General features: G+C 35.7%; 1 protein-coding gene across 3 annotated transcripts in view; it reads left to right on the top strand.

The window, feature by feature from the left end:
• FRMD3 (FERM domain containing 3) overlaps positions 1-14301 on the top strand; it is a 134845-nt gene that overhangs the window by 103658 nt on the left and 16886 nt on the right. For 2 of the 3 annotated variants that reach the window (XM_050987090.1, XM_030237053.2), the window contains 6 exons: positions 4860-4947; positions 6786-6874; positions 9074-9137; positions 10131-10219; positions 12530-12604; positions 13154-13222. In XM_050987090.1, coding sequence (XP_050843047.1) covers positions 4860-4947; positions 6786-6874; positions 9074-9137; positions 10131-10219; positions 12530-12604; positions 13154-13222 — 474 coding nt within the window. The remainder of the gene's footprint in view (positions 1-4859; positions 4948-6785; positions 6875-9073; positions 9138-10130; positions 10220-12529; positions 12605-13153; positions 13223-14301) is intronic. The other variant, XM_050987089.1, reaches the window with a different exon arrangement.

The raw sequence follows: 14301 nt of genomic DNA on the forward strand, positions 1-14301 counted from the left end.
TGACAGAAGTGTGCTTAAAACCAATTCAAATCATGGAACTGTTCTTGTAATTCTGGTTTCACTACCTAGAAAAAAGTAAGAACGAGATGTTATTTAGTTCTATTAGTGTTTGCATGGTACAGAGGATATTTCTGGAAGCTCTATGGTGAGGCACAGCTTTCCCTGAGTGGGAATTTAATGGAAGAGACAGTTGTAGCAGTAATCTAGAGAAATAACTTCACAGACTAAAGAGTTGACTTTCTCATTCTCTTTTGAAAAACTGAAAAAATATATCCATACATGGGATTTTTCTTTTTATAAAATTCCAGGAAGTATTCATTAGAAAGGATAATCTGCTTGAGATGAAAACATTGTAAAATTTATGGCCACATTGATAATTTTTTAGCTTTAGCAGAGATTTTTCTTGTGTGTATGTGCACTCATGCAGGCACTGCATTTTTTAACTTCTTTATTCCCTGGGAAGAGTGGTCATAATCATGATCTGTAATCTGTAATCATTTGTCATAATATTGTTGCCTGTCTAAGGGTGAGGTTTGGAGTCAGGTTCTGCATACTTAACACACTGATATCTTCAGATGTCTGTGTGAAATTTTAAAATGTACCAATTTCTTCATCAGCTGAAAGGAACAATTTCCTCTGCCACTCTCCTCCCTCCTCACCTCTTCTCTATTTGGAGAAGGCTTTATGGGCTAGATGCAGCTGGACCAGAAATATTAATCTACTCTGATAATAAAACTAGAAAGCTTAGCAAATTTCTCTGTATCATGAGAATACATTTAAAATTAATATTAGATAAATTAAAACTGTGTCTGTTCTGCAAGTGCGTTCTGTCTTTGAATGCACTTAAAGCTGTTTGTGTCACTGCATCAATTTATGAAGTAAAGCTGAAATACAAATGTCTGAACACAGACTTCAGAGACATCATCTCAGTCTGATCTCCAAACGCACACAAGTAATTTGAAACATTCTGGTAGGAGGAGTTATGTAAGGGGCACATACCATCACTGCATGCATGTATTTAAAGGACTTGGTAAAAGAGTTTGATTATTGTTTTAAAGTGGTTATTTTGGTCTTAGTGGGATTCTATCTATCTGGGAGAAAAGCAACTTTGCAGTAAAAGTTTAAATTGATATTTAAGTCTTCTTTCTAAGAAGCTTGTTATTTAAGTCTTCTTTCTTTCAGCTTTCTAAGTTTAGTATACTTCAGAAATCTTCAGCAATTCATTTACTTCCTAGATGATAATGTTTCTTTCCATACACAGACACATTTAAAGCCTTTCCTTTGCCAGTGCCAGATTGGGCAGTTCCTGGGGAGCTGCCCTGCTGCTTGGGCAATGTGCTGAGGCTGGCCTTGTTATTCTGATAAACTGAACTACAGCCTACAATGCAATTTCATTTACCAGTGCCAATTTCATTTAGTGCTTTTCTTTGAGATTATCACCACTACTGTGCTATTTTTCCCACTACAACTAAAATATTAGCAATCATAGCAGGTTTATTTCTATGCCACATAGCACCATTGAAAAAATGACAAAAAATAAAAGCAAAAAGACTTCATTTAAAAACATCTCCACTATCTGTCACAATATTCTGAGCTTAAAGTAAAAGTTGATCAAGACCACTAACACTTTAATTTTATAACAATTGGAGTCTCAGCAACAGCAAAAACTTGTTCATGTGGTCAGCAATTCTGTGTTCAATTTACAGTGCAGCTAAGTGTGCTGATTCTTTAGCAGAGTTCTAGTGTTATTTTAGGTTAAAAGGAACCCCAGGTAACTCAGTTCTGCTGGGAAGTGTCCTCTACAAGCTCTGGGATATAACAGCTGGAATATTTAACAGGAGGACATCCTTCTTGAAGTTGTTACTGTTGTCTCTCCTGAGATCACAGTAAAATATGTCCAAGAATGCAGGGCAGGGCAAAGAGTGGCTGATGGAGGTTGAGCCTGTGTTTTTTAAAGCATTATGCCTGTTGTCCCTGGTTTGCAGGGAAGTGAATATGTAATGTCTCCAGAGGCCAGACCATTATGTACCTGTTTATGTGTTGTTTTATTAAAATACATTAATACACCTTACAAACCGCAAATGTCCAGAAATTAAACATAGATAGGACATACTCTAGGAAAGTATTGCTATTGTATTCTGCAGCAAGTACATTTTCGTGACTTAGAGATAAGGCAAAAGGATGGACTGAAATTGTTATTATTACCAGTTTGTAACACCAGTATCTCACAGCACTTTATAAATCAGTAAGAAAATCAGAGACGACAAATCAAATTACCTCACTACTGGCCCTCAGGGTCCAAGAGGATGAGAATAGCATTGAAAATGCTTTTTTCTTTGCTGTTTTTGCTACATGGTCTTCTTTGTCAAAAGGAGTTAATGCTCAATCCTATGGTATTTCATCCTTAACTTGCACCAAGATTTACAACTTTAGTATGTAACAGATACATACCTCAAAGGAAAGGTATGAAGGGGAGAAACTTCTGGAATGAATTGGCATTGGCATTGAATGAAGCAAGTAGACCATTACTGTGACACACCCTGGAAGTTATTTCCTGTTGAGCTTCCTTGCCCTTTGGGCGGTAAAAAGAGCTTTTACATCCTCTAGTGCATACTTCTCATGAGCCTCAAGTTAAAACAGAGTGTGCTGCATACTTCTCAGTGTTCTATTGAAGAATTTGCTTCATTAAATTTTATTAGGAATTTTGGATTGATTGATTCCTAGAGGTTGAATAGTTAATTCATAGCTAATGGCTGTGGAAATTTATTTTCACCAACAATCCACTTTTCATCATTGGTATGGTATGCAGAAACTTTTCTGAGTAGTAGTTTCTTTTTTTGGTCCTGTTCAATATCTTTGCCATGTGACAGATGGATGCTGCAGTGCCTGCAACATATAGAAAGAGAATATCTTTCCCTCAATGCTGAATTAATACTGAAAATTATGGTCAAGAGCAATAAATGCACTGAGACCTGAATTTCCTGAGAGTACTGAGTTTCAAAGAAGCAAATATGACTGCCTAAATATTCCTTGCTTTTTCACTGTAAAACTCTTGCATAAGTGAGTAACTATAAATTCTTGTGTAGGGCTGTTTGTTGCATATAGAAAGCTTAAAGGTTTTTTAACAAAGCAAATTGAAGGCATATCTAATGTAAGAACAGTGATTGATTAAAAAATGTTGACTTTGCTGATAGGATTTGTTACAGTTATATTTTTATTTAGTAAGAAAAATTTCATTACTAAGTTACACACGAAAAGCATATTATCAAGGCTTAAATTTTAATCCTTTGATAAGAGCTGAATGAGGATTTTTTCATTTGATGTTGTCCTTGACTCTTGTGCTTTGTGATGTTCTTTTAGGGCTTTGCACTGTTGCCATTTGATTAGTCTGTAATTGGATAAGATCAAATTTGTCCGTGTCTTCTCCTTTTTTTCCAACTATCACAGCTTGTTTCACTTGATGTACACAGAATCATCATAGTTGCAGAGGCTGCATGGGAGCTGTATGGGAGGGGAGCTTGATCATACTTTCTTTAAAGTCTCTTTAATAGTAATAGCAAGTTGAGGTTTTTTCCCCATTTCAGTATACCAACTCCCCAAACTGCATTGTATCAAACTACTAGCCATTTTTTGATCCACTAAAACCAGAAGATTGATTATCTTTTGTGCCAGCAAACAGAGGTGGATTAAAAAAATATGTTATGTAATCCTTTGTTTTTGTAAGGCCTGATATCTAATAAGCAACCAAACTATTTTTTTGACTTTTCACTATGCAACCTAACTATTCAAAGAAATTTAGGTCAAACTAGCTATTCACTTCTGTCAAATGCAGTTGACTGGTACATGAAATAAAATTGTTGTCTTTTTAGGGGTCATTTTGGGCTTACAGTTGTGATGACATATAAAATTGTGAATTGTAGTATTTAAGATGGAGAAAAAGCTTAGCAGAGCTACCAAAAAACTGAGTGGAAAAGTAAACATTTTTGTTTTGATTGCTGCTTTCATGCTGCTTTCTCCTTAACTATTAGCTGTATAAATACACATTTGTAATTTTTGGTTCCACTTAATAAATGCTCTTCTCCACTGGCAAGTGGTGAGAAAGAGACTGAAACAAGAAAGACAAAGAAGGCCACTTCTTCTCTAATATATATATTTTTAATTCAGAATTAAAAGATCCACAAAAGTGTGGTCTGAAATACTATCCAACAGGGAATGGTAAATCTGTGTTAGAGCTTACCAAATATCAGATAAAACTTACTCTAGACCCCAAGTCTTCATGTCACATTTTGGGCTTTAGTGCATATTCACTGTTGATTATAGACACCCTAAAAATAGGGGTGTATAAATGGAAATGCTGACAGATTCTGAGCTATCATGTTGGTAGCAGGCATTGCTATAATTAGGCATACATCTGAGTAGGCAGTGTAATATGATTGCTGTGTTTATAGCCTGCACTGGAAGGAATGTTTGTTAATCTTCACAATCCTTTTAAATGAAACGGGGAGCAAGAGTTTGTGGAAAAAAGATGCTGAGGTTTATTTCATAATAAGGCCGACATGAGGGTATCAAAAGACAACAAATACTTTTAAAATATAAGATAATTCTGTTGTTGTTATCTCAGGATTTATAAAAAATCCTCAGAATTTACCTGAAAACATCAGGCCCTGTACAATTCAGCAGAGGAAATGATATAAAAAGTTTTCTGTCTTTTTATTACAAACAAAACATGGTTGAAATAATTTGAATGTCAGTGAAAATTTTCCTTTCCTCTGTCTTTAGGCATTTAAATTCTCCAGTCAATAAGTCTTTTTCTCCTATTTCTTTTTGCTGTCAACCTCTGCTTTCCTTTTTAATTTCAGAGGTCAGAGCCCAGCTGTTGCTGAATTTAACTTGCTTCTTAAAGCAAATTCTTTGGAAACTTATGGTGTTGATCCTCATCCTTGCAAGGTAACAGTTCTTTTTACTAACCTTTAATAAAACATTCTTTTTACTAACATTTAGTTAAAAGCTAGTAATGGAATTGATTTAGTTCTGGTTTTTATCAGGGTGCAAATAGCGAGCCATTTCTAAAAAAGCTGCCCTGGAAGTACATATCTTGCTTAAGCCTTGGAAGAACACAGACTGGGTAACATTTCTGCATCAGTCAAAAAAAGGATCTCCTCAGAGGAAGCAGAACATCACAGGAGAATTTAGTAGATTGTAATGGCATAAACTCTGATAGCAGTCTGTAATCTCTTTGCATTTAGTGTGGTTTCTTTTAATTACTCCAGGTATGAAATATTTTTTGTTTGCCAAGATTTTGAAGATTCACCATTATTTTGACAAGAAAATGCAAAACATTGATAGTCCATGGCAGATCAGTTTTTCAAACACCATCAAAATACACAAATCTTAGGAAGAACAGCAAGCCAAATGTACAAGGAGGAAAACCCACTTCCCAGCCCTACTTCCCACTTTGTTATTTTGCGGTCTTCTGTAAGAAGGTGATCTTGATTACCAGTTCTGATTATCTTGTAGGCGTGCATTTTTAATTACTTGGTTGTATATGTATCATCTGCAGTGTTTATTTTTAGAGTGACTTGCTTGGTGGTTTAGCCACTGCTGTTGCTTTGTCCCATTTATTATCTCTTCTGCTGGGACAGCAGTCCAGTTTAGTTTGCTGTTCTGGTGGTGGTCATCCTTAAGCAGCCAGCTCTAACACAAAACTGCATAAGATTTTGTATACACTTTGTTAGGAATGGTGCTCCTGTGTGAAAGGCAGAAGACAGGGTCTGGCTCAGAGCTTAGTGAAGTCAGTGATGTAGTAAAATTTACTTTGAAACCATACTGTAGATTTTTAAAAAGGCATCCCAGAAACTGAGGCATAACTGGCTGAGAATTACTCCTTTACCTGTGTGGCAGGGCTTGTAGTGTGGGGGCCAATCAGAAGTTCATCACCCATGCCTGTAGAAAATTTGTCTGTCTTCTCAAAGTGAACTTCAAAGCAAGGTTCTTGGCAGGCTCCTTGTGACATGCTCCTTGCAGTGCTGCAACTGCTGCTCCAGAACCATCCCTGTTTCTGTCCCCCTTTACTTTTTTGTTAAGACATAAGGCATAATAAAGTTGATTATCAAGATGAAGGTATGGAACTTGGGATGGACAGAAAATCCATGATTTAATACAAAAATCATCTCAATCATTAATCAAAAATGATAAGCTGGAACTTTTATAATGGAGTTATATTTTAAAAAATTTATTTTCTATTTGAAAGGTAACCACTGTTTCTTCCTGTTTGCTCTGAAGAGTCCATGAGTACAAACCAGAAGCTTATATTAGTAAATGCTGTCTGTTAATAGTATTTCCAACACAACATCTTGCAGAGGAGCAATGTATTGTGAAATCTTAAAAAGTATCAGTGTTGAAGCAGATATGAATCCCTGGTTTGTAGTTAGTCCTCCTGTTAAGAATGGAACATACACAGAAGTACATTTTCAATAAATTTGGTTTGTCTACCTAAGGAGTTCCTGGTGTCATCAGCTACAGGTAGATGGAAACAAAGCATTTTGTTACTCAAATGCCTAGAACTAAATGAGGTCTTTATTGCAAGGGCTGTCCTTTCCTTTAGAAGTGTGTATTTTGAAGGCAAAATTTGTTTTGAAGAGGAAAATAAAATAAAGGTTATCTAGAATGAAGTAGCAATTTATGCTATCAGTAAAAAATCAGTAAGAAATGCCTCAGTATCAGTAATAAATACCTCATTGGATGTGGGGAAAGTTATGTTATTATGTTCCTTTTTCTCTTTCAAGGACTTATTCGGGACAACTACATTTTTAGGATTTACAGCTGCAGGATTTGTAGTTTTCCAGGGGAATAAAAGAATACATTTGTTAAAATGGTAAGCATATGTTGTAAGAATATTTTAATAAATAAGCATATTTCCTTGTGTGTCTTCTCTGCCTACCATCTTCACCTGCATTTGCTGTCTTTAAGGAAAACCATGTGAATATTGCCTCTCCTGTCCCAACATGTTTCTGGTTTAAAGGATTTTAGATAGCAACAACTACAGCAATAACAACAACAACAACAACAATTTGGTCTCATTCAACTCTCAGTAAAAATTATTCTACAGAGTTCATTACTCAACATAATTTACAAATGCTGAAACTGAGTAAGTTGATTTTCAGCTATCTGTAAATCACCAGTGAGGTTTACTGGCAGAGAGTCCACCTTAATCTTTATTTGACTTTTGGAAATATTGCAATTTCCTCATTTAATTACCCTAAATTTGAAACCATAAATGAACTTATTTGGTAAACAGAGGAGGGGGAGGTGAGAATGCATTTGAATTTTTTTTTTTTTTTAGTCTCTTTTTTTAAGAAACGGGCAATTGTCCTTGCAATTGTCCTTGGTTAGTTTGGTTTTGAACTCCTGGACTTACTTAATTTATTAGCCTCACTCAGGCACATTTGAGGAAGAGGTAAAACTGAGCTCCTGTAGATGATGTTGAGAGCAGCTGGCCACACCCTCAGCAGTGTGGTGAAAAGTGACCAGTCATGCTTAGACACTGATAATCTCATTTTAGCCCTGCTGCTGCATGCATGCCAACAACAGTTGTGACTGCTCCGTCTCTGAGTTCTCAGCTTGTCTTGTGGGATCAAAGGTGGAAAAAAGGTGAAGCTGGGCTCCTTGCTGCATATCTGTAGAAACTTCCCTGATTATTGAATAACCTGAAATCCTCAGAAAGTAAAATCAGCATAGTCCTGTCTGTACAACTGAGTTCCCTGTGGAGCTCTGGGGACACCCCTATCCTTTGCAATCGAGGATTTATAGTACAGTTTCCCCAGGGTTATTTGCAGGTAGCTGTGGTGACAGTACTGCAGTGGTTTGTGGTTTTGGCACAAGGAAAACATAACAGTGATGTCAGTCTATGGCACACGGAGGAGAGAGTAGCACCGCCAAACATGTGCCCACCAACCTGTGGGAAATGAATCTCCCAGCATTTAGCTTCTCATGTCACTTGAGGATTATGCATCCTCTGTGCAATCTAGGCACACTTATTAAGTGCACTAATATGTAAACCAGATAAAAAGTAAAGCAGTGATGGAGGAGGAGCCAATAAACTCTCAGTGATACAGTAGAGGCTAAAAGGTCAGTCTGGTGAGTTTTATCTGAACACTATGTACTGCTTCTGTACATCTCAGAGGCTTAGAAGTCAGTGCTAGTAACTGTAACTAATTTTATCTGAAATTTGCACTACACAATAAAAACTCAAATTTGTATTTGATATTTTCTTTTCAACGTAAAATCTTTCTCAATGATTTTTTGTTTTCTCATGTAAAAGGAAAACTTGTTATAAAGTTTCAGGTATAACATTTTCCTTACCTCCAAGATTCAACTCTGACATCCAAAACCCTTAGCAAAATTTATCAAAACCAGCAGACGCTCCATTTTAACTTTGGTAATGGCAAAATTTCCATTACAATTTAAGCAGAGGAATGACATTGCCTTTTTTTATGGTTCACTGTTATTCCATATGAAGACTGAGCACTTAACCTTGATTAAATTAAGTTTTGATACAGATTTTGCAACTCAAAAAAGCCTGTTTATAACAAACGTTGCTAAGCATTTTCTTTTTATTCTTGTTGTGCTCTGTAATAAGTACTCTGTTACTTAGATGTGTGATATGAAGCCTCAGATAAATAAGTATAGTGAAAAGAATATTATCTTTCCCTCAATTTAATTACAATAGACATTGTAAGATTTTAAGATGTAAGAGGAATTACAAACTGTCCCATAAATATAATATATATGTAAGATTCTGTGTACCTTTAATTTCCTCTTCACTTTCCAGCAGACAAAGTTAATTCTTTGAAGGTACATAAGGATGTAAAAGAAATACTCTGGGCTTATGTTCTCTAAAAAAATCAAACTATTAAGTAACTTCATGCTAAATCTTGTAAGGTCTGTAGAGGGCTTTTGTAATTTGATTGCCTGCTTGACTTTGTTAATCAAGAAAACTTACATGCCAGTTACTTTTCTTACTTGTAGATCTATCTTTTTTTTTCCTATACTAAAATATTTTTTCTCTTTGTAGGTGTGATGTCTATAAACTGAAATTTGAAGGGAAGACATTTTATGTGTTTGGAGCTCAAAAAGAGGTTGTGTTTAATATTTTTACAGAACTTCTGTATTTAATTAAGATTGAATAAGACATTTTTTAAAATAATCAAACTACTAAATAATCAATAATTGTACTTAATAATGTAACTAAAATAAAGAATATGAATGAATGTAATTTTTGAAAAAATGTCTAATATGCAAAGGGTTGAGACATTCCTCACCTAATTTTCACGCTGTGCTATGTGGATTGTACATGGTTTTGGACACCTTTAGAGTCAAGTTTTAATTTATTTTTAAGTGCTAAAGCTGTACTCACTCACTCTAAAGTATAGAAGATGTCTGCATATGATTGCAAATTCAAGAAAGCATTGATACTTGGATCAATATGAGGTATTTTTGTGATAATTACAGTCCCATCCTCAAATCTTGGTGAGCTGAAAAGGTCAGAGTGTGTCTCATGTAATTGGGGTCCTATCACTGGGCTGTTGTCATTGAATCCTAGAGACTTCTGCCTGCATCAGTTCTTCCCTAGGTCAGAGATATACAGCCTAAGGTTATGGTTTTGAATGTAGGTGAGGGAAAAAAAATGAAGGAAGGAAATAATGCCAGAGGTATCAAGACTGCTGGTGTGTTTGCAAGGAGGTTTTGACGGTAGGACATCAAATGGTAGAGAGGAGGGAGAGGTGGGTGTGAGTGGTGCAGCAACTGTGTGATGTAGAATTTTGAACACAGAGATTTCCCTCATTTGATTTTGACCAGTTATAGGTTTGTTTTAAAGGCCACTTGTTCATATGCTCTTCCTCCCCTCCTTGAAGCATCTCATTTTCTCTGAAAAAATTGCCTGGGCAGTTTAAATATCAGCTATATATGGGTTGTGTGTGCATCTGTGGGTGAACCACAGATTTACAGTACACAGGAAAACTTAGTCTTCAGTGTATCTGGTTAAAGGTGATGCCATCAGGTAGAGCTATTTCAATCTGAGAATTCAGCATTTTCACTGCTTTCATTTACTTTCTTTTCCTTGCATTTAGAAGAAGGCTGTGCTGTCATTCCATACCTCTACACCAGCAGCCTGCAAGCATCTTTGGAAGTGTGGGGTGGAGAATCAGGCTTTTTACAAGTATGTACACCTGAAGTCATTATCTATACTAATAGGAAAAAAAAAAAAAGTGCATGTGAGTGGAGGATTGTGCATTTTGAAATGTTCCATTTAACTAACAGAAGGCAAAATATAAACAGAAAATATGCAAGTTAGTGGGGATTATTCTTTCACTTCAAGCTAGTATTAGAAATAATTTAAAATCTAAATGAGACAGGAGGGTTTTGGCTCCAGCACCATGCTTTTGCTGTTCTGTAGTGAGATATGAGATGGACAGAGTACTGCACTTGTGTCTGGAAACACAGCAGTAAATCTTAACCCAGCTGTAGAAAGTCTTGAGAATGAAGGGAAAAAAGTCTGTCGTGCTTGATTCTCTGGGCTCTTCTGCCAGGAGGAAATTGTTCTTCCACTTGAAATCCAAGACTTTGTAAGAGTTGATTAAAAAATAAACAGTTCTTTTTAATGATTTAAGGAAGAAAAGAAAATGTTCTTAGATACATTTTGAAACATACCTGTGATCTTGTTATACAAAAAAAGCCTGTAAAGTGATAAAAAAAAGTAGTATCAACCTCCTTATTCCCTGAAAGAGACTCTATTAATAATTCCTCATTAAAAACTCTGCATTCTTTCTGCCCTCCATTGACTTTGTTAGATCTGTTTATTGATGCTTCCCTCTAGGCATGCAGCTTTTATCCTTGCTACTTAGTGTTTCCTTACAGGTTCTCACATATTTTATAAATATTGCTGTTTCTGTGTTGGCATACAGCCACACCAGGGGGCTGCTGTAAGGGTAAATAAAAAAGAAGTAGGAAAAATGTATCTTCTAATCTGAATGTTAATGACCTGCTTTAATTTAGAGGAGAGACTCTCTTTAGTTTCAACAGTGATACAATAATATATAATCTATCCAACTGATATATTTAATTGGATAGAAAAGAAAAAGGAAGTAGGAGCTGGCAAAATGCATTTGTTAATTATCTATGTCAGCATTTACTGTGCTTGAGACTATATCAAGCCTACGTATAGTCTATAAATACAGACTAATTTGAAGTCTGTCTGGAAGCATTTTCTGTTTCAGTAGGTTTAAGTAGGAAAATACTGCATGGTGTTTGAGTAGTTTTATTTCATGTTACAAGAAATAAATAAGGAATAGAAGATGATTTCCCCCTAAAGAAGACAAATTACCTTCTTTGAGTAGATATTAGCTCAAAGTAAAGATGTTTCAGGGAGACTCAGAGGAATATCACCCCTCTGCTCTTGTTGTGAAATGGCTGTAATATTAACTGCTTGGGTTTTGGTCACAAACACATGGTTTAGGGGGTTTGATCTTGGCTAAATGCCAGATGCCTACCCAGCTGCTCTTTCACTCCCTCTACTCACCAGGTCAAGATGAAAAGGTGTGATAAAATAGCCTATAGCTTAGGATAGGTAGAAAGATTGCTTACCAATTACTGTCACAGGTAAAACAGACTTGCATTGGAGAAGTTTAATTTAATTTCCTTTTAACCTTTTCACTCTATTTCAATTTGTCAACAAAGACAGAACTAAAACCCTTCCCCTGTTTCATTCCAGAATCAACTTTACTCCTTCATTTCTGACTCCTTTATGTCCTTCTTGTACTGAGCAGGGAGATGGGGAATGGAGACTGCAGTTGCTCTCTGCTGCTCCTTCCTTCTTACTCTTCCTGTACTCTCATGAACTCCTTAGGGAGTTTAGTAGGATCTGGGAATTAGAGGCTGTACAGAATCAATTATCCATTTTTCAAGAGAACATCAAGGAAATGGCCTGTGAGGTGCTGTTCCATGGTCTTTTCTATAAAGATAAAATGTTGCGGTGTACCTGTTGATTACAGAGAAGCAGTTGGGTATGATGTAGGCTACTAAGAAGCTGACTGAATAGAGATATTGCAGAAGCACCTACTTCAGGAGACAAGTTGTTGTCTTTATTATTTCTTTGTTTTCCTAGTGGAAAAGTAGAAATAGCCATATTTTCCCACAAACAAGCTGGTGTTAGGACACAAGTCCCAGAGCCTTTGAAATACCATGGTCTTTCCTTCATCCTGGGAATGAAAATTCATAGACATGCAGAAAGTGTCTGCATTTAATTTTCTTGTTTTCATGACAATCACTTGTTCCATGTTCAGTCATTCTATGCTGTCTGAATGATTTTATGTGTGCTTCATTTTCTAGTTTGTATAAAGGCCTTAAAAAAGTTGAAAAGCTCAGGTTTTGAACATTATGGTATAAAAATAACAAAGCTTTTAATTTGCCTGGTTAATTTTTGCTTATCATGTCCTCGAAAAGGTGACAGCCTCTGTTATTTTTTTTCAAGGTATGCAAAATCCAGCCAGATCAAGACAATGTCCAGCAGCAAGATATTCTTTAAAGGCAGTAGATTTCGATATAGGTGGGTGTTTGCTGTTTCTTATTCATAGTAAATCATTTCAGGAAGTAAGAAAATGTAAGTAATTACTCATGGCAAATTCAGGGCTGTTACTGCTGGAGGGTCTGTTCGCGCCTAGCTGACATCAAGTTTTGAAAGTCTTCCTGCTGCCTTTTCTAGTGTCACTGAAAAATTAAGCAGGAGTTTTCACACAGACACTTCTGTCAAGAGTAGTTCCACCAGCAGATAGCTCCACTTTTGGTGTAGCTCCTGTAAAAACTAGGATGTGTGGCCAATGCAGAGATTTTGTGCCCCCTGCAGCTGGGCAGCTCTGAACCAGATGTGAGATAGATAGTCCAGTTCAACCTGTGGTGTTCTACTACAGAAAGTTGCTTTTTTTTGGTAACTTTTTTGTGGGCAATTTTATTCGGGAACAATATGTATGCACCTTATTGCAATTTTTCCTGCTTAATTTAAATATTTTTTTAAATGTAACTTAATTTTATACATTTATTTAGTTCTTGGCATGTATCTTAATATTTAGTTGAATATTCATTTCATCTTTTAATGCAGTGGAAAAGTAGCCAAAGAGGTTGTGGAGGCAAGCTCTAAAATCCAGAGGGAACCTCCTGAAGTTCACAGGTATGTCTTGACTTTCAGTATTAAAGTTTAAGGACTAGGGAGGATTATTGCTTTCTACAGAAATATTCTCCTTCCTTTTCTATCAGCTGCAATGGATGTCATCCTGAGCTTCCACAATTACGCATGCAAGCCTTAGGAAATATGTGTCCGACAATGCTACAAAGTCTGGACAAATGTCTCCTATAAAGGGGAACCTAATCTGTGCTGCTTTGAAGCTGAGTTTAAATAATCAGCCAGATTGATAACTTTTATTATTTTTTGTGTTATGGGATAAGCTGTTGTTATATGATCCTGACAGAAAAGGACACTCCAATTTCATTCCTAGATTTTGTTTGATTTTGAAAGTTCTTGGTTTGTATATGTTTATGGGTATGTTTCAAAGTACACTTCAAGGTTTTTCCATAATGCAGTTAGATTAAAAAGGGGGAAGTTCATTCAGGAAAGAGGAAAAAATATTAGTGAATTTTTTTTTTTTTTTGAATAAAATTTGTTTTTGTAAGAAATAAGCTGCTAGACTTTGCAAGCAAACTAATTCTTTCAGGTCCTTATCACTCATTGTAGTAACAGTAAAAATTCCTAATAACCTGAATAAAGCTCTGGAGAAAAGAAAGAGGCCTTCAGGGAAAACTATTTGAAAACTTTTTAAAAAATAAGTTACTTAACAGTCTGAACATTCTACAGCCATATTCCATTTTTTGTTGAGATTTCATGTTTGGGAGGAATATGCTTTGTTTATTTTTAATTGGATATTGCTATTCTGTCTATATTTTAGATAAAAGTGGACTGTCTTTAGTAAAAGATGGGAATATATTTGCAGTAAATATTTATAATACGTTGTTCAGCCACATTATGTAATTAATAGTTAGGCCATGCAGGCATAATTTCAAACACGTTTTTCCAGATTACACTTTAAAATGTGGTAGTGAAGGTCTAGAAGGTGTTAAATGAAAACACAGAAGGCAGAATATAGATGCATCATTGAGACAGTATAAAGTACTTAGGCACACAAATGCATTTAAAATGAGAATAGTTGCTCACTTTAGGAAATAGTTTATTGCCTACTATCCAAGAGGTTTCTT

Source organism: Serinus canaria, chromosome Z (assembly GCF_022539315.1).
Source record: "Serinus canaria isolate serCan28SL12 chromosome Z, serCan2020, whole genome shotgun sequence".
NCBI classification, from domain to species: Eukaryota; Metazoa; Chordata; class Aves; order Passeriformes; family Fringillidae; genus Serinus; species Serinus canaria.